General features: G+C 39.5%; 1 protein-coding gene across 1 annotated transcript in view; it reads left to right on the forward strand.

Annotated features, from left to right (window-relative positions):
* Positions 1-8,959, forward strand: part of NPR3 (natriuretic peptide receptor 3) — a 32,494-nt gene extending 23,535 nt beyond the window's left edge. The window contains exons 4-7 of the mRNA XM_014310065.2: positions 1,069-1,163; positions 3,994-4,129; positions 5,615-5,699; positions 8,576-8,959. Of these exons, the coding sequence (XP_014165540.1) occupies positions 1,069-1,163; positions 3,994-4,129; positions 5,615-5,699; positions 8,576-8,687 (428 nt within the window). The 3' untranslated portion in view covers positions 8,688-8,959. The remainder of the gene's footprint in view (positions 1-1,068; positions 1,164-3,993; positions 4,130-5,614; positions 5,700-8,575) is intronic.
* The last annotated feature ends 11,693 nt before the right edge of the window (positions 8,960-20,652 follow it).

Below are 20,652 nucleotides of genomic sequence, written 5' to 3' on the forward strand. Positions count from 1 at the left end.
TTGCCTTGCATGGGTGTAATTGTCTGTGTTTGGTGTCAGGCAGTGGAGGATCATGTTTGAGAATACCTGAGGTGAAAAAGCAGTCTTAAGAAGTCTTCACCATAGTTAATTAGTATTGTTTGATGGATTTTAAGAATCTGTTTTGACTGACACCTTGAGAATTTGAAGCCAAGCTTTTTGTACACAAGGAGGTTTTAAAAGAGGTTTAGATTGAATCCAAGGATGTGTTCATTTCCCATGACAGGTCAAACAAGTTGCCCTAGTAAGGCTGTGGAGTTTTTGCTCTCCAAAATCCTTAGAGATTTTGGAGAGCAGATAAAACCTTGAGCAGTCTCCTGCATGACTCTGCTCTGAGCTGGAGGTTGGGCTCAAGATCTCCAAAGCCCCTTCAAACTTGACATGTCCTATGAATCAATGAATCCCAGTTTCCTCAAAGTTTTCTAGAAATTGTAAAACAGGGAAGTGGAATGGGGCTCTAAGAATATAAACCAAACTGAACGTATTGTGTAGTTAATCTTAAGTAGATGAATGCAGGGCTTAATGTACATATGCACCATATGCGTATGTAGTGCACATGGTGCCCCTTGTCTGTTCCATCTCCAGTATCCCATTTTGTGGAATCAGCATTGGACTGGTTGTATGGGTGCAGCAGCCCCTTCAGCCTGTGGGATCTACATCTCTGCCTCTGTGTCCTCTGCAGCATATGAGCTGGACTCTCTTCAATGAGGCATCATCAGATATTTCAGGATTAGGCTCTCTGTAAATAATTCACATTAAATGTATTTGTGTTTTAGTCTTACATGCTCATTTTTGGATTAGATTTTTCTCACGTATTCTCCAGTTTCACACGTTTAATATTTAAAAAGGAGAAATGTTAAGAATTCAGGAATGCAGACACCGAGATGAAATTACAATTTCTTCTGGAATGCCAACAAAAATGCAGGGAGACTGATGAGATTTCCTGTCATATCGGTCTGTAAAAACCTGTCCACTGTTTTCATGTTTTGCTTGGAAAGGCTCAGTATTTTAACTAATTAATCTTCTGATTCCTCACATGCCATTCCTTAGGCATTGCAGGGCAGGTGTCCATTGATGCCAATGGAGACAGATATGGGGATTTCTCTGTGATTGGAATGACAGACCCGGAGGCAGGCACACAGGAGGTAAGGAAACAAACACCATTGCAATTGGCCACTGATGAATTAGTAATTCTGTGTAAAGTAACATGATATTGTCTCTTTACTTGGTGGCTTAATCTTATCAATTCAAAGACCAAATCTTTTCTGTAAAATAGCTATCTTGAAGTAGTTAAAATAAGTTTTTTAAACTTCCTTCTTTTCTTTAACAATAGAACTTCACATGATGCTAGCCTTTGACTAAAGAGTGAATTCTCACAAACTGGCTAAGCACCGCTGATTTTGAATATGATAAATTATTGTTTAAAAATGAGAAATGAGCAAGACTTTTTATTTATTGTTGGGAAGAAAGATTAATCTTACAGCAACTACCGGTGTTTAAATCTTATGCTGTGGTCAGCCACAAGCAGGAGTGCAGACCTTGCCTGGCCTTGTTGGTCAGGCAGACATTCCTGAGTGCCTTCTTTTCAGTGTTTAAGAAACATTTTAATCAGATGGCTCCTTGTATTTCAGATAGCTCCTTGTATTTCAGATAGGTTATTCCACTGGATGTAGAAGGATTGGAAGAGATGGACTGTGAAAAAGTCTGTGAGAAACAGCAGCAGCTGCACACAGAGTAGCATGTCTGGGCTGAGTTTATTAATACATGCAGTGCCCTAAGTCCACCTGCAGTGGATGCATTTGTTAGTTGTAAAATCAGCATCTGCCTCAGCTTTGGTGGTCTCCCTGATTTCAACAAGCTCAAATAAAAAGTAGCAATATCTGAGCTGGACATTTCTTTGTGTGGTTTTGAGTCCAGTGAAGTTACATTGTTGGTACTGCAGCAGAGAAAAATTCAAGGAGCCCTTTTGAAAGTGTGAGGATGTCTCATGTGTTGTAATATGTAAAAGTGATAGAAAAACTACACCAGTCAACTGCAGACACTCCCAGGGGCAGTAGGAGTACAAAATAGTTGGGATAACTTTGGTGTGAGCAATCTGTGGTTTTTTCTGTTTTTTCAGCCCAGTAGCTTTTTATCTCTTTTATCAATTTAATTTCCCTCTCTTACTGTTCCCTCCATTGTTCTTTCACTTGCAGTTTAAACTAGTTTTTTTTTTAAATGCTCCATTTATTCTTTTAACTTATTGTGGAATTTCCCTCTGCTTTATTAGGTACATAAATACACATGCAATTAACATTTTACATGTGATTACTTACTACTTTTGTATGCCATATAATTTCTACCTTCACACCTCTCTATAAAAACGTTGTTTCTTTGATAACTTGTTCTATTATCTGGATGATTTTTTTCTGTGTACAAGAATGTTTCTCAGCTGAACTGTGACAGATGGATGGTGTTTGGGCAGAGCTGTTTTCCCAGGTCTATTCACAGAGTTTAAAGCTAGGAGAAAACCTGGATTTCCTAGTTTGACCTCTGCTATATTAGACACAGGCAGGTTTCTTAACCTTTATGGAGCCCTCTAGCTTACATGTGACTAAAGCTCATGCTGGAACAGGCACTTATTTTTTGTTTGGAGATACTGAAAGCACAGGGACTGCCTTGCTGGTGTCCTCAATATTTGTTCTACAGATCAACGACTCCGGCTCTTCTAAAATCTATATCCTACTTCTGAACTGAATCGATGTGGCTCCTGCTTATAGCTTTTTGTTCTGAAACCATTCTGCTTATTTCTTATTTAGTAAGTTGTGCTAGTAGAGGACTCACCCACTGCTTGATGAATTGAACAATCTCCTAATACATAATATAATGCCTGTGAATGGTCTCTATTTTTTCCCAGTTTACTGCATTTGCCTTAAGTTTTGGACAAATGTTGAACACATTCATTCTACGAAGGATTTATATCCCAGTTTCAACTGTGAGAGAAATACCTTTATTTAGTGTAAAATATACCTTTGTGTGTTTAGGCAGAGCAAACATTCCTTAAAGTCATTGGCTTCAAAATGAAACTCGGGTGAAAGACTTGAAGAGGCTATCCATGAATTATAAACTTAGTGTAATAATACCTGGTTTTTATCTGTAGGAGGACAAATAGATCTATTGGTGTGCTTCTGCTATTGCTTCTCACCACTTCAGTGACGCAGTATATGGTCCTGCTGCTGTACATAGATGTTTTTAGACATATTGCTGCAGTAAATTCCACATAGGTTATCTTGAAACTGCTGAAGACAGGACTGAAATTCTGAGGTGCTTTTATGAATTGGCATGAAAAAATCCAGCCTCTCACCCACCAGCACCCCCAGGTCCTTCTGGGCAGGGCTGCTCTGGGTCCTTTCATGCCCAGTCAGGACTCATGTCTAGCTTAAGCTGGGTGACTATCCTGAGCACTGTGGAGAAAATGAATAAAAGCCCAGGGAGTGTAGGACAAATATTCAGAAGGTTAAAAAGCTTGTACAAACTGGATTTATATAGAAGAGAAGCCTGAGGGCAGAATCAGATAAGAGCCTGTGAACATGTAAAGCAGTGTTTCAAAAAGGAAGGGCTCCTATGACCACTGACAATTTGGTAACAAGTGATGGATAATTACAAAAAAAAGAATTTTATGTTCCATGGTAGGGAAAACAACTGACAGTAAGGCTAGCTAAATTCCAGAATAATTGGTGCAGAAATTGTCAAGTCTCCATCTTTGAAGGCTTTCATTGACAGATTAGATAAACATCTGTCAGGAATGCTTCTGTTCAGCTGATTCTGCCCTAGGGCAGGCTGTGCACTACATAACCTCCCACAGACCCCTTCAGCCCTCTTCTCTGACATTCAACATCATGCCACAGCAGTCCAGTGAGTGATGCTTCTCTCCTGTTTGTTTCATTTCTCTAAGTTGATAGGAAAATATTTTCATTCCTTTCTTGTTTTGCATAGGTGATCGGGGACTACTTTGGAAAGGAGGGGCGGTTTGAAATTCGACCGAATGTGAAATACCCCTGGAACCACGGCAGGCTGCGCCTCGATGAAAGCCGGGTTTCAGAGCACACGAACAATACACCATGCAAATCATGTAAGTTTAGTGACTTAATGCTTCTGCACCAGCTCCAAAAATGAGAATCCATGAGTTGCTGCAACATAATGGGCCATATTAAAATGTTCAGCGCAGTTGTCCAGCTGAGACATGGGGACTGGCTCTCTCTCTCTCCCCACTGCTTGGGAGGTGAAGGTCTGACAGCCATGGGTAGTACATAGTCTGAATCACTTCCCTGAATTTAAATGTAACAGTAATCATGCACAGGCCAGAGCCCTGAAGGCTTTAGGTCTTTGCAGGAGCCTTTTAGTCAGAAAGAGGGATGTAACTGAAACCCCAGCGAAGAATAATCATGCTGATAATTAGCAGCTGTGCTGGTGGGAGCAGTGTTCTGCCAGTGCAGAATGATTTTTAGCATTGTGAGAAGGCACTGTGAGGGGCTCTGCAGGCTGAGGAGGAGTGAAGACAATTGAATGGGGTGAATCTGTGAATTCAGGAGGCTGAGACTACCCTCCAAAGGACAGGTGTCCATTCTTTCCAGCACACTTGAATCACAGACCGTGTTGTAGTGCATAGGACACTGCAGGAAGATTGGGGTAGGAGGATACTGGTGCCTCAGTGACAAAAGGTGGCCTTAACTTTTCACAGGAGACAACTTGCTAGACCTGCAGTGAAAAAGTAACTCCAGCCTGAGAATTCTTGAACCCTTGAAAAACTGGTGTGAACACAGACCACCTGCTTCAGTGTGGTGTAGCTATGTGTCTTCTTCCTTTTGTACAGACAGAATCCCCTTGAAGGGTCAGGGATGAAGGAAAAGAAGGGAGCAGTTTGATTTCCTTCTCTATTCCTTTCCACAAACCCAGGTGGGAATGGAAGTGGGAGTAGACTATATGCACATGAAAATGCCATTGTTCTTCAGGAGCCCTGCACTTCCCAGAGACAGTCCCTGTTTGGGCTCCCCTTCATCCACTGTATCCCTGTTCTGCTTCTGTTGAGATTTGAAGCAAGTCAAAAGTCATAACTTGAAACTACATATCTTCAGGAATGGAGAAAAAATTAGAAAAAAACTGAGGAACTGTTGGATAATCATAGTAATTTTAATAAACCTGGGTGATAGAGGGTAATGATTCTAATCCAGGTAAGATGAGCTTGTTTCTGTTACAGTGACTCAAGGCATATTCAGTGCTGATTCCCATTATGTGTGTCACTGTAACCACGGTCAGTTTTATGATTCAGACCAAGCTGTCCAGGCCAGTTACCTAACAATATTCCCTTGTATCACATCTCCAGAATTGTGCCTTCATCTGACACTGATCTGGAGGCTTTTTCAGCCCCGAGGTAAGCAAGGACAAAAGTAAACATGCAGACACTGGAACAGGTTCCCATGGAGTCCCAAGCTCTGAAAGGCTTTAGTTATTATCTAATATTTGTCAGAATTTCCTAATTGTGTGTATTTTCCAATACATGAATGCAAATAGTTCTCAATATAAACCCTGATTGTTTATTTTTTCCCTTTTCAAGCAGGTGGTCTAGGAGAATCAGCAGTTACAGGAATAGTTGTGGGCGCCTTGCTTGGAGCAGGATTGCTAATGGCTTTTTACTTCTTCAGGTTAGTCCAATTCATTGAAAGTTCTGTAAACTTTTTATTTGTCATCCAAACTTCTCAGCTCCTGGCAGAACATCCTTGGTGAGAGACAGAGAGGCACCATAATAGTGTGTGGTAATATTTTCACCAGAGACAGTGAACACACTTTGATTGTCCTTTTGTTTTTATCCAAATAATTTTATTGACTTGAGTCTTCATCCTGTAACTACTTAGATCTCTAAGTAATGTTACTCATGGAAGTAATTCCAGTGAGTTCCAGACATTCACAGTTGCTTTAGTAAAGTGCCCTGGCCTTGAAAACTGCCTTTGTTTGCTGCTCCTTGCCAGCACAGTTGTGCAGGCTGTGATCTGCAAGAGATTTATATCATTTGCCTGGTATTGAATGGAATTGTACTGGAGAACAGAAAGAGATTTCTGTTTTGGTGTAATAGAGCATTTGGATTCCAAAGCTGTGCATTTAACTTAATAAGCTGAGGTCAGTGCAGGGTGATCAGTGTTTTATGCGTGTTTAAGTAAAATAATTCTTACACTGCTAGTCAGCAAATGTAAAGTCTTGATAATTGATCCTATACTGATGGAATAAATTAGTTATACATGTTCAGCACCTTATGTACAGTAATTTATCCTCCTGCTATGGAAAAGCCAGATAGGAGAGTAGAGTTAACCTCTGCATACAAGAATCAAATAATTCTATCCATTAAAAAACAACTGTTTATAAAAAATGCTGACAAAATGAAACAGGCAAAGCCTGCTTCAATTCACCAGGACACTTTCAGGGTTTCAGAGAACCAAGCTTATTCATCCGGTACTTAGAACTGAAATTCTGCAAGGTGATTTTATTCTTGCACATGTTCAGTGCTTATATAGTATGGTTTTTGCATTTGGGATACAACTAAGTTGGCTTGGACCGAATAAAGACTATCTTTAAAAGAAAAAGAGAATAAAAATCTGTCTTCATATTTTATGTTATCAGAGGTTCTTGCATCTTGTGTAGATTCTCAACCAGAGATATCAGAGTTGTTAGGTATGGATTGTAGCATTGCTGATACTGGGAAGGAATTGGTTTGTAAGGACAAGAAATAAAACAACAAATATTCTGGTCTGGTATAAAGCTGTGCAAAGTATCACTGTAAGAACAGCTCCTTATCATCTGACACAAAGATTTGGATTGGAAATCCATGTGAGCAAAGGTGGGTATCTGTAGAAGTAGATGTAATACACCTGAGCTCAACATGACCCAGTCTTTTTATGTATGCTCAGAGGGGAGAAATGAGCACTCTTCTTCTCTGCAGTTCACGTCATCTTCATCTAAAAGCTAAACTAGGTCTCTTAGTGCTTGTTTCTCTGTTTACTGAAGAAATCTGCAGGCGCTGTCAGATGGATCTATATGTTGGAGATGTCTGAAGACCTGTGGGTGAATTTCATTCTGGAGATCTGATTGCAATTGCTCAAAGCAGGAGGAGGGACAACCTCCTTATTCCACCATCAGAATAAATATTTGAAACCTAACAGGTCAGGGTGTATGGGTCAGATTTTCAGAAAATGTAGGTTTAGCATTTGTGTGCCTGAAGTAATTTGTACTTGCAGCTTCTGTAGCTTTTAAACTGTAAATATACCGTCTGATTACCTTTCATTTGGATGTGTAATTGTCACAAATGAGTATACAAATACAGTTTTGAGTGTGCATGCAAACAGTTAAAAGGTTTGGGGAGTAGTGCTGACATGTAACTTTGACCAGATTTTAACTTAAAACACCTGTATATCTAAAATCTGGACCTGTCCTTGTGCAAGAGCTACTACTGTGCATGCTCTGACCCATGTAAGGATCTGACTTGAAAATACATAAAGAACTTAAACAACACAGGTTTTTCAAGTTATTTTGGAGCTTACTGATGCAGACACAAGTATTGAGGGAATATTTTCAGAACTTCTAGGTTGTCACTTTCTATTCAGCCATGTTGCTTGAATCAAAACCTTGGTGTTGTGAAAATCTTTCTTCCACTGCTGCATACCTAGTTGTGACTCCTGCTCTCTGTGCTGGTGGAGCAGGGCTTTCCTTGGCATACAAGGTTTTTGCCATGCATCTCCTCCAGCAGTACAAGCACATGGGGGTTGGAGTAATGCCCTTCTGAAAAATTTGTCCTGAAACAGAGTCGAAACCTAAATGTATAAAATGTAAATGTGAATCATCTGATGATTTTTGGGGGGAGATTTGGGTACTAAAGGGGAAGCTAAAAGACAGTCAGAGGGTTTGTTTGACATACAAAGCATAACAGAATTCTTCAAAAGGCCCTAGAGGAAGATACACCGGAAGAGCTGTGTCTGATACATGAGCATTTGTGTTTATTTCTTATCTGTCTTCTACATCCCTCTTCTTAATTCATCATGTTACCTCCTCTGACATTACAAACATCATAGCTTTCTCAGAGGGAAATGGGAAGATTAGTTAGTTAATACATAGCTCCAGTGAGAAAGGCAGCTGAATAGTCAGAGCTGTTGTTTGAACTCTGCAGAAGGTTCCCCCCCCACCCAGCATACTGAAAAGAAAATTGGCTTTGATCAATATAAAGCAGTGAAGTAACACTTTTCACATGACACTTCACAAAAACTCCTAATCATTAGATCAGAAATTTTCAAAGAAGCAAATGTCCATGCCTTAGTGCTTTTAGACTGCCATGTAGAAATTAACAGGCATTCTTGAGCCTGGGTAAAATGTTCTGAGGCAAACTACTTTAATCTTTGACCAGGGTTTCACATTCTGCCACGTTTCATTTTTCAAATGGCACCCAGCTGTCCCCTACAGGCATTCTTCATAAGGGATGTCTGTTAGCCTGTAGCTGGAGAAGGATTTCTCATTCTGTTCCTCTCCTTTCATGCAGAAAGAAATACAGAATAACTATTGAGAGACGAACTCAACAGGAGGACTGTAACATGGGGAAACATCGGCAGTTACGTGAAGACTCCATTAGATCTCATTTTTCTGCTGCATAAAGAAGAAGATGAAAAAGAATCCCATTCTTCCTAGGGAAAAGAAAGAATTAGAGAAAAGGACACAACCAAAGACATCAGTGTAAAAAGAAGTGGCTCTTGAAGAACTCACTCTTTAAGCAGTAATTTTGTCTTAATTTCTTTCAGAAGCTCAGGAATGATTTACTAATCATGTTATGCCGCATGGCCTTTCATCTCATGAGAAAAGAAAATTATGCAGTTTGATGTTATAGGATGTACTTAATATGTAAAGACAGTATTTCCTAAGGCATATATTAAGACTAGCAGATCTTGGTTTAGTTGATGGGGAATGCCTCATTTTGTTCTCTTTTTTTTTTTTTTTTTCATTTGTTGAGGCTAAAATCACTTTCTAGTTAGCTTTTAATTAAAATTCAGTCTCAAATATGGCTCTCCCAGCTTTTCCATATTTGCATCTCACCCATGAGTATCAAATATGGTTTCAGAAGCACAGGTGCTGGTTGCTGTCAAAAGGAAAAAAGGAAAAAAGGGTTTGGGGTATGTTCCTGCATCACAGAATCACTGATATTGATAACAGGGGATATGAAAGTTGGTGTACGGGCCTTAGTTCTGGGAGAGAACTGGCACTTGGTTCTAATTAATTCCTCTGAGAAAGTCAGGCAGGTGGAAACACACAAACCATTCTTTCCTTGTTTGTGTGGTGCCACAGTCCAAAGCACTGTTTCTTCCTCTTAGCTGGTGGGACTTAGGAAAAACTCCAGTGAAGAATGAGGAGTTTCATAGACGTGAAATAGTGACAGAGAAGACAATCAGGTCTCTAGAGAGGACTGATTAATTCCTCAGTCTTATATGTGCTTTGCCACACTCTTTTCTGTCCACTGCCATGACTTTTCAGAAGGGCAGATGTAGTCCTGTCAAGCCTTCTCCTGTTCCTAGTGAAGTCAATGGCAAAATCCCATTAACTTCAGTGAGCACAGGACTGCATCCATAACTGTAAATATGAAAGTGTTTGTATAGCTGATGCAATTCAAAAGGGGATTTTTTTTGTGTGTATAAAAATGACATTCCATGCAACCATTTTATTTTTTAGGATATTTTTAATCTTGTATTTTTCTATTAAAGTATCTATTTTTGCTTTGGTAGGTTTAAAAATTAAGGAAGAGGATGTTTTGAAGACATATTTTGTATGATAGGAGTAATATGCAGGGAAAGTCAACAGCTGTAAATACATTTTAGAACCAGTATTCAGGGGAGGAGAAATGATTTTGTGGATGGTAATAGACTTTCTGCCCAACTTTTTTCTCCAGGCATGTGCAACATTCAAATAGTTGCTTAAACAACACAAATGCAGTTATTGAATTGTCTATGTGATGATCACCCTGATGCTGTAAATAATGCATTTTTCACATGTTAAAGAGTCCTATAGAAGTCATAGAGATTTAAATATCCATGTGTGTACAATTAAACACCCAGGAATACCTTCTGAAATCATGTGTTAAAACCTTATTTGAGGCTGACTTCAATCCTGCTGCCATCAGTATCCCCTGGAAATTTTGCCATCTATTTTACCAGGAGCAAAACTGAATCTGTGTTGAATTAGCTACTGACAGGTTATTTTATACTAGACAAAGGAGAGCTTTGCACTTTCTAGTCAACAAATGGAAGTGAACCATGCTTACTGCAAATGTAGTGAAGAAGATCCATAAAAGTATTGTTAGTGGGGAAACAGACCTATGACTATGATTCTAAGAGTCCATTAAATATTTTGGTTTATTCTATTCTGATTTCATAAACAGAGCTTTCTGATCTCAGCAGTTCTAGCCAGACTTGCAAGTTAATCTCAAAACTGGCTCTGAAGCCTGATTTCTACAAAACTTCTAGGCCCTGAAAGTCAGTTGGCCAGACTTCCAACTCTGAGAAACCACTTTGGGATACATGGGAGTGAAGAGCAAAAACTCACCGTGTCTGCTTTCTGCTGCCTTTTATTTTTTGTTGGACATGTTTTTTTTCCCTTATATTTCAATTTGTTCTTAGCATATGGAGGGCTCATCACCTGCCCTTGTGATGTATTGTCCCATGTCCCAGGCAGCCAGAGGGCAAAGCTTCCTGACTGTCAGGGCAGCTGCACTACAGGAAATTGATTTCCAGCATCCCATTTCCCAGTCTGCCTGTGTGACCTCTACAAAGGTGCTTTAGCCAAAGCAGCACCGATCAGTGGACACTTTTCTGAAGTATTCTGCTTATTTCATGGCACCAGAAGTAGGCTAGAGCAGCATTCATACTTAAATTAACTTGGGGAGGAAAAAAGACTTCCTGATCAGTTTCTGGATTTTTTTTTCCCCAAGCAGTTGAGTTTGTCTAGCCCCTGGGCATGCTTAAAGTTTGGGATTTTTTAAAGATATTTTTGATCTACTTCTGGTTTTGCAAATACGCCTTTCTTTTACCCATTTGACTACTCTGCCTCAGAAAAAAAGGCAAGGAAGATTTTTAAATGTGTAGAGAAGAGGTTATAATTTGAAACATAAGCTCTTTTGGAAATTGTTTTTGTTGTGACTTGTTTTGCAGTATGAACTAGTACTCAAACAGGTAGGGTTGGAATCAAGACAATTGTGTAGATGTCCATTTTTCCTGTGCCATGCACGGTTGAGTCACACCAGAAGATGGGAGATCTGGCCGGGACAGTAAATTCTCATGACAGTTTATTTATTATGTCATTTTATGATACCTATAAAAAAGTATCGTAAAAGGTCACTTTTTTAAAAGAGTATTAATTTTAATGCTTTAAAACCTTTATGTAGGGTTTTAAATCATGACCTCAGGAGGTGTTCCTGTGAGATGTCTGTTGGTGGGGTGCTGACCTAGCTTAGCCAAAACTGTGCATCCCAGCACCTTCCAAGAAAGGTGAACCTTCTTTTGCACCTTAGAGCATTTTAGATCAATGGGCTTTAATGTTTGCAAATTGATGCACACAAATATATGTGTTTTTCCCATGGAAGTGTGGAGATCATTTAAGACATTTCACATAAGTAGATTCCTTCGTAGCATAAATAAACTTGCTCTTCTTAGCTGCCTTTCACAGGCCTCTTGCTAATAGTTCCCAAGTCTTCCATGGAGCAGAGATCAGAAGCTGCCTTGAGTTCAGATTATTCAGCAGAGAGATTCTTTACTGGCTAATGCACTTTTCCTTTCTGGTTCATCTGCATTAGCTCAGTGCCACAATGTTTAGGCTCCGAACTCTGTAAGGGAATGTCTAATCAAAATAATAATAATTGATCCTCAAAAGAGGTTTCAAAACCTACATTTTTGGCTTCAACAAATTGCCCGTATTACAAACATACATCTGTATTACAGAGAAGCACAAGGAAACCCTTGACTCAGCTCAGCACTTCAGAACACACTTAAAATATGCTCAACTTCAGCTTCTAAGTGCTTTGCTCACTTGGGACCAAAGGGTATGATCCTGGCTGTGGCTGAACCAAAGGGAGATTTGCCATGTGCTTGAATTTAAGAAAGGCTGACTGTGTAGGCCATATTTATTGCTAATTCTTAAAGTTGTGCCTGTTAAATTGAAATTTAACCAGTGGCTTCGTACTCTGTTAAAATTTGACAAATTCTGATAATTTTGTATTTATTAAAATTACTGAACAATGGTCAGCTTAATATCTGATTGACCTCAGAATCCTCTTCCTGAGGGTTCTATGGACAGTTTTCCTGCCTTTTTACCCTCATAACTTCAACACCCGGGCTTGTACTGCAAGTGACAAAGATGAAGAAGAACTTTAAAAAGTATCTGGTATTTAGTTTTCTGAAACCCACAGCTTCAGAGTCAGATGTCTAGGTGCTTTGTCCTGGGACACTGGTAGTTCTGAAATGTTTGTTTATGGAAAGTTTGTGTGTTCTGAGTTGTCTGTGACTACTACCAACACCAGTTCCTGCTCTAGTGTGCTTCACTGAAGACCACACCTAGCTGAGCTCTGAAAACATTCAGTCTTTGCTAAAACTTGTGATTGAGTGTGATTGAGAGCACTTTGGAAGATTGTGACCAGAATTCAGTTTATTAAAGAGTTGTATTAATTAATTTCTGAAAATAAACCATGTTGATCTATTTTCAATTTGTTTTTAAGCAATGTGCCATTGCATTATTGGAAGTATTTTGTTGGGGTTTTTCAGTGGAGAGTTATTAAGGTGTAGCTAATGCTTTGAAAACATTTGTGCTGGACAAAATAAAGAGTGTTCTCCCTGACAACGTGTTTTACTGGGAAGTTGATCTCTGATTAATTTTTTGGCTTAGAAATACAATCACACATTAAACTGACAAAACCCCCCTCTTACTGATTCAGTAGAAGTAAATTCAGGCCCTCAGTGAGTGTCTGCAGGCTTGAAGCAGTTCAGAGTGAGTTTCTCAGCTTTGCAGTAGAACAGGCTGCATCAGCCTTAGCTGACCTTGGCTCCAGTGATGTTTTCACCTCATGAATGCCATAATGCTTCTGGAAAGCCAAGAATAGACATCAAAGACAGGAAGCTAATAGTCCTGGTCATAAATTTCTTTGGCAATTCAGTCCACCTTTTCCGGAGCTCAAGACAGTTCCACATCCTTCACTGCCCTCCTCTGTGCTTCAGAGTGTAGCCATGTGGGCATTTTGGTTCTTTCAGTAAAGCAGTAAAGGTTATTTTTCCTCATTTGCTCCAAGAGTCGAGTGAACAGTCTTTAATTACCCTTTTTTTCCAGTCTTTTGTCTAGGTTCAAAAGTACTTTGAAGACAGCCATTTTCTATCATTTAGTCAGAAATGCTCCTTCCTCTCCGAGTGTCTTGGCTTTTATGTGTTGAGCCATTTCAGACATGGTTCATTGCTGAACACTGCTCAGCTGTCAACACAGCTCGTGGTGTCATCACAGCATGGCCATACCAGCCACTATCAGAGTTATAGACCTAGAATTACCTGTTGGGTTTTTTCATCCTTATGGTTATTGCTATAAAATGATGTCAAGTCTAGCAGCCACCTTCCCCACGGCAGGGCACATGGGAACAGAAATACCAGTTTCTAATGGCACATTATCTTTTCTGTTCGTTAGCAACATGCCCTAGTAACTCACCTCACAACAGTGAGCTGTAAAGTGATAAATCTCAAAGTGCGTGTTTTGTAGGAGTCAGTTTTAGCCCTTTCTAGAAACAAAGGAACACAGGCGTTGCTCTTGGAATGTATTTTTAAGGACATGCTGGGAAAAGTTCTGCTTTCAGATATGTTGTGTGTGTGTCACCTCTCCTCCCTCCCCTTTCCTTCTCGCTGTTGAAAGCACAAAAAGATTTGCGTGTGTGTGAAAACTTTCAAGTGGAAGAAATGGAAGAGTTTGCACTGTGCATATCCCTGCTTAGAGGCAGAAATTAATTCAAATGGCTTGAGGGCTGAATTGTTTTCCATTCTCAGATACCTTTTAACATCTGAGCTCTGAGACTGATGAAAAATGATTGTTGAAATTAAAACAAATAGCTGTTTGTGAGAGACATCAGACCTGGCTGTCTGCAGGGTCAGCAAGCTGTGCAGCAGACATTAATAGTGTCTGTTCTCTTCTAAAGAGTAACAGCAGAAAGCCTGAGCACTGTGCTTTGCTCCAGTGAAGCCTTAAGTTTGTCGTAAATGCAGCTCCCCCTTTATGTCGTGCATAGAGGAAGAAAGGAAAAAGGTTAATGTTGGACTTTTTATGGAGCTACTGCTGGTTTTGATCAAGAAGATAAGGCTGCCACAGTTTTGAGGCTTTCTCGGGTTAATGTTTCATTGTGTCCAGTGTATCACTATAGAGACTTTTATTATGCTATTACTTCTCCCAGAATTTACCTTTTAGAAGGTCCTAACTGACATACAACAAATTTACAGCATAAAAAACTAGCAAAAAGGAGAGGCTTACAGTTCCCTCAAAATCTCTCACTAAAATAATATTCTGCATCAAAGACAAATTACTCTGAATAATCTGACACTCTTACAGTTTGTATGTTAAGCTATATTCAGAAATGTTGGGTGGATTCATTAGATGACGAATCTTTGAAAGGTTAAAATTCACTCGGTGTGAACTGTTCCTTGGTGTTTCTGTGACATGAATGTTTCTAGAGAACACTTGAGCAAGGAACAAAAATGTACCAAAATCGGTATTAAAAAAAAAAATATCTTATTTTAGGGCTTTCTTTTGTAATGTCAACTGGTATGCACAGGGAGCACACAATTCTGCCCCCCCCATGCCCCAGCTACAAACAGAGGTTTCACTGCTGTTGTGCATTAGCAGCAGGCACAGGGAGAACAGCTGCATTGCTTTCTTCTTGGGGATGGTCTGGACTTCTCTTTCTCTTGGAAAAGAATCTTTACTGGGCAGGTCTGAACGTGCTGAGAAAACTTGGAGAGGCAGGATGAAGGCAATGGGTAGAATTTGCTGTGTTTCTTGTGCATAGGGTGTAACAATCAAAAACTGACAGGACTCAGGATAGACAATATAAGGAACTTTGTCCCCTTTTTTGCGGTGATGCTGTTACCTATTAATGGAAAAATACTGGACAAAAGAGAAACCTAGTGCCAGTTGAGCAGAAAACAAATGGAAAGCTGCATAGTATATTGTACTGATGTAAGTAGAACTATCTGCATATAATGTGATTTTATTTATTGTTGTTTTTGTGTAGAGGAGAGTGCATATTCATGACTGTGGATATAACCTTTGTTTATTTGTGTAATGTATTTTATTTCTTCTATGACTTGGTCATTTAAAATATCTACATTCATTGGTGTCCTTTGACTTTTTATTCTGTGCATTTTCTTTCACACATTTTAAAAATGCAAGAATATCACATAACCTAAATTGTAACAAAATGTTTCCATTAAAGACATAATAATATCTTATCACCTGTTTCTATGGTGTCTTTTGTCATCTATTTACTACATCCTTGGTCTGTTCCACATAAGAAGGTACTGTCAGACAGTACAGAGTTAATAACAGGAGGGTTATTATTGGTCTAAGAAACTGTATAAACCACTGATTTTAATAAGGCTTAGCAACTGCTTAAATCAATCTAACCTTTCCTTGGGAAAAAATTTCCCCCACTGCATTGTAAGATCTGGGAAAGGTTTTAGTCATTGAACTCCAAATGAACTTTGAATATTTTTGTATTTATTCTCAGTTGTCTAGAAATGCAAGTAATTATGAACCAAACTATTGAAATGCATTGAAACCGTAACTAGCAAGCATTAATTTTTATAGCCTGCAGAGGGGCAAAATTTATATATTTTACTAAGCTACAAGTTCATTTCCTAGCAGCAATCTCACCAAATTTGGGGAATTTTGATTTCCTGTGTTATTAAATACAGTCTTCACATTATCCTGTTTTGTCTAGCCTTCTGCTTTCTGTATGCATGTGTCTGTTGGAGCAATGTTGCCAGATTTAAGATCTGTGTTTGATAGTATGCCAGGCCTTTATACTCTGAAATAACTGGAAATGAGTGTGAGGAAGAAGTATCTGGTCACACTTGTATCAAAGTATTAAGAATTCACTGGAGAGTTGATGGAGAGATAAAAATCCTCTGGGTTAACTATGGACCTTTCTACAGTGCAGAAAAGAAAAAAAAACAGAGTAAAAATACATATTTGGAGAGGCCCATTCAGTTAGGGGAGGGTTGAACTAATATCTTAGCAGCAGTGCTTTTCACTGGTAAATCTCTAAATATGTCACTACATTTAATTAACTCAATGCTGTAAAAAAATATGCCAGTTTGTATAGCTGATTAAAAGTCCAAAGATACTAATCTTCTGAAATTGTAAAAGATATTCCCAATATTTGTTAGAATGTAGCTTATTTTAAATCTGCCTCCTTATAGATATACTTATATGCATGTTTTACAAATAAATATTATTCTTTCTCCTGCTTTTGCTTGATGGTTATGTTTTTATATCTTCATCCCATTACAGACAGGAATCCTCTGGAAGTACCGAGAAATTTTCCAATATTTCTGTATAAAGCATCATAGAAAAATTGTACAAATAGCCTTTTTTTTTTTTTTCTGGATTACTGCAGTAACCATTAAAGGTGTTTTGGGAACAAAAGTGGATATTATAAATGAAACATTTCCCATCTTTTCTAGCAATTTAAGATTCAGGTCAGCGTAAGCTAAAGATTAGTTTACTAGTATTTGCTAATTTTCTAAATTTTCTAGAACTGAGGGTAGTTAATGCTTTAACCCTGCTGTATCATAGGGATACATCTTCAGGGCAGACAGCAGGCAGACAGACTTTTGACATCTTGCCTTCATTGACCGCAATTGAAAAAAAGTCTCAGCAGCTTTTCTAAAATGAAGTTTTCACTCAGGCTTGGGAATTTTTTCACTCAGGCATGAGAGATCACTGACTGAATTTATGTTTGGTATATGACCCTCAGGCCAACATGTCACAGTGACAGGACTGGCCTCCACTGTTACTAGATGGGTAATTTTTTTTTTTTTTAATAGCTTATCCTTCAAAATAAATGCTTGAGATAGGTGTGATGAATTGTGTAGAGGTGTACATACATCAAAGTTTATGAAACTGTTCATGCAAATCTGTCAGAGATCCCTTTGTCAGAGAGCCTCAGCCAGTCTGACAGGTAGAAATGTAATTTGGTGAAATTACTTAAGGCAATTGATCTTCAGTGGTAGCAACTTCTGGATATCATTTTAGATATCCTGAAACCTAGCTGGACACATTTTTGTGGCTTCCTTAGGAAACTATTTCTTGAGGAACATTCATCACATTTCTGAAAAATTGTGGTGGCATTTGAGCCAAATCTTGGTCTTGAACCTCAGCCAATGTTTTCTTGAGTTGAAAGAGCACTGCCCATAAAAAGTAATTGTACAACTGACAGAACCTCTTTTCTTTCCTCCTAGGAATAACCATAATTTACAGTCTGTAAAGCCTATATGAGCCAAAAAGGGTCTCCCTGTGTACATATGCTACTCTTGGTAAGTCTTCCTGTGTCATTTAGGGTTGGTTTGATGGCCTTTAGTCCTCTGCCTCAGAAAAAAAAATAGTCATATTCCCCTTTCTATAAATAAGTACTCTTCCCAGTTAATTGTTCTGGCAGCATGGCAGTTTATTATCAGTGTCAGTTACTTTTGATACTGCCATTTAATTTAGACAATAAATCCCAGCTTTCAGGTTTCTGATACCTGTGTATATAATTCAAAAATGAGCTTATGGCAAAAAATGTAACCATGTATTTATAATTGTCCGGGACAGGGACATAGGAAGATCATATCTATGTAAGCTCTGGTTTTCTCCCACCTCTATTTCTGAGGTATGAAAACAGACCAGGTCCCCAGCTGCTCACTACATGAGCACCTCCAAAGGCCAACAACCACCACTGTGCTGCCGGTAAGTCAGCAAGCTTCCCCTTTTGGGGTCTAGCAGCCTAAAAGCACACTTTAACCAAATAAAGCATATAGGAGAAGTGGTGCTTGTGTCTCTTCCTCCTGTCCTGCCTGGCGTTAGAGCAGTAGTGGCGTGACTGGAGGAAATCCAGCATCCTGCATTTGGATGAGGTGTAGAACTGCAGTCTTCCTGTGTCCTAAGAGATAAAACATGCTATTTGTGGAACAGTGTGTACTCAATTTACTGTTGCATAAAAAATGAGAATGCCTTAGGTAAAGGCATTTAAAAATAATTTTCCCATAATCTGAATGCTTAGACTACCAGACTACAGCAGACATTTCTCACTTTTTGTTTCTCTTGCTGCAGCAGAACAATTTTTATCATTATTTAATCTTCAAAGGGGAAGAGTGAGCAGACAGACTTCGCAGTAGCACAGGAGCCATTTTGACAGCAACATGGATTTAAATCCCTCTTCAACCCTTACAGAAGAGAGGTATGATCTGGCACTTGCTGCAGCCCTGGTGACTGGTATTTGTTAAAATGACAGTGTTAGGAGCAGTCCCTCTGGCTGAAGGGACAGAGCAGGATCTAAAGAGGGAGGAGCCTGCTCCCATAATGAAGAATTTCAGATAGTGAGAAAGTCCTGTCATTGCCTTGCACGCATGTATAATGTGTCCCTGCTAAACTGGATTGCTAGGAACCATTAAGTTGGACTTTTTTGCTTGGCATGCTTAAAGCATGGAGTACCCTGAGACTCTTCTGCAGTATTTGGCTCCATGTGCAAGACGGAGGGTCCAGAGGAATAATTCACAGCCCCTGACTAAATCCTGCTGAGCAAGATTTCCTCAGAACAAATGAAGGGGTCCCACTTGCTCCCCTTTGATTAGTGCAGCATTTCATAGGGTATCAACTGAAATAACAGCTTAAGAAATACCTTCTTTCTTAAGAAAAAATACTTAAAGATGTATCACTTGGGCTCAGACATCAAAGGAAGCAGTGCAATAAAAACAGGTTGATAAACCCCTCAATTAGGTAAGGGAGTACAAAAAGCACAGCAACAGCCTGATGAGTACAGGAAATTAAACTGGAGGACTTAGGCTACTGGGTAATGATGAGAAAAAGGCATATTGTAGATTGAGGAGATGAGGGCTTTAGTCTCTGTTCTAAGGATAGATTTACCAGAGCAGAGGACTGGCCAGTATCCAATCTTCTACCCTTCTGGGATAGACAAAAATGGGGCTTTCTGCTGGGTCCTGGGCAGTGTCAGGGAAGAAATAACAGAGCCTGTCAGGAAGGCACCAAAAGGTTTAAAGAATGTGGAGTAGTCTCTGGCTTTTTGCATGCCTTCTTAAACAGAAATAAACCTTAGAATCACCTGGGATTCACCCAGCACCAGTTATAAATATGAATAATGGAGTGAAGACATCAAACAAAGGAAAATGCAGGCTATGTATCAGGAAAAATTGCATAAGATTGTGATCTAAGAGCCCTCATGCACTCCTCCCAAAGGGGGTGGAGGTAGAATTTCTGTTGCTCAAAGCATTAAAACCCCAGGCCCTGGGGAGTGCACTGTAGGAACAATCCCACACTGACTGGAGGGATGAGGTGATTTAATGGGTGGTCATTTCCACCTTCAGTTCTCTTTTATGTACATGCCAAGGTGCCTTTAGTGACAAGCTGCAGTTCAACACCAGAGCTGAAAGCAGCCTGGACATAGCTCGAGAGAGTGATTCAGAAGAACTAGACAGGAAAGGAGGTATAGAAAGAGGGGTGGGGGTGTTAATTTAACTGAGAGAAGCCAAAGTGCATAAAAAATTTTCCAGTTCAGTTTGGGATGGGAACTGAGGCTGAAATGAAGAGTGGTTAAGTGATCCCATCATTCCTTAAATATTTATAGACACATGTCACATGTCATTGGCAAGTATGTTAAAGTCTCATTCATATTGCTTTCCTAAGTCAAGACCTGACAAATTAATACAGATATTAAGGGTTTCTGCCTTGGACAGAGATACTACTGCTCTGTAACCCCTCACCTGGGTCTGACCAGGAAAAATTCTTTCTCTGCCTGAGCTGAAGCTGAAACAAAATTTTTCATCGGCACCAGTACCAAACACTTAATTTCCTCCTCCCTACAGCTCCCCCTTCCCTGCCAAAGAAATAAAAATGAAAGAGAAATAACCTTTCCTAATCGTGAATGTCTGAGTAAGAGATTATATTTTACTTCACTCCTTTACATTGTCAGTTGTTTCTATAGTCACTCCTTTCATTACTTGTTTTCACATTGTTATTTTTTCCCTTTGTTTCCTTCATCATCCTCTCCAATTCCTCTACTCCACACCTAGCCTATGTCCTTCCTTCTGCCTGCCAGTTTTCCTAAGTGCTTTCTTTCTCTTCCTTCAATACCATTTTAAAAATGTTTGTTGACTTACTTTTAAGAGCCCCCCGGATTGCATACTCCTGGAAGAAAAGCACCAGCCAAGCTGGAAGCTTGACACAACAAATCTCGGTTGCAGGGTTCTTTCCACTGTGTCCCCCAGGCTGTGCTGAGGGGTGCTCCATCCTGCTCCTTTCTCCCTGGCCTGCTCTGAGTGTTGCTCTACCCCCTCAACT

This window comes from Geospiza fortis, unplaced genomic scaffold, assembly GCF_000277835.1.
Source record: "Geospiza fortis unplaced genomic scaffold, GeoFor_1.0 scaffold174, whole genome shotgun sequence".
Taxonomy (NCBI): Eukaryota; Metazoa; Chordata; class Aves; order Passeriformes; family Thraupidae; genus Geospiza; species Geospiza fortis.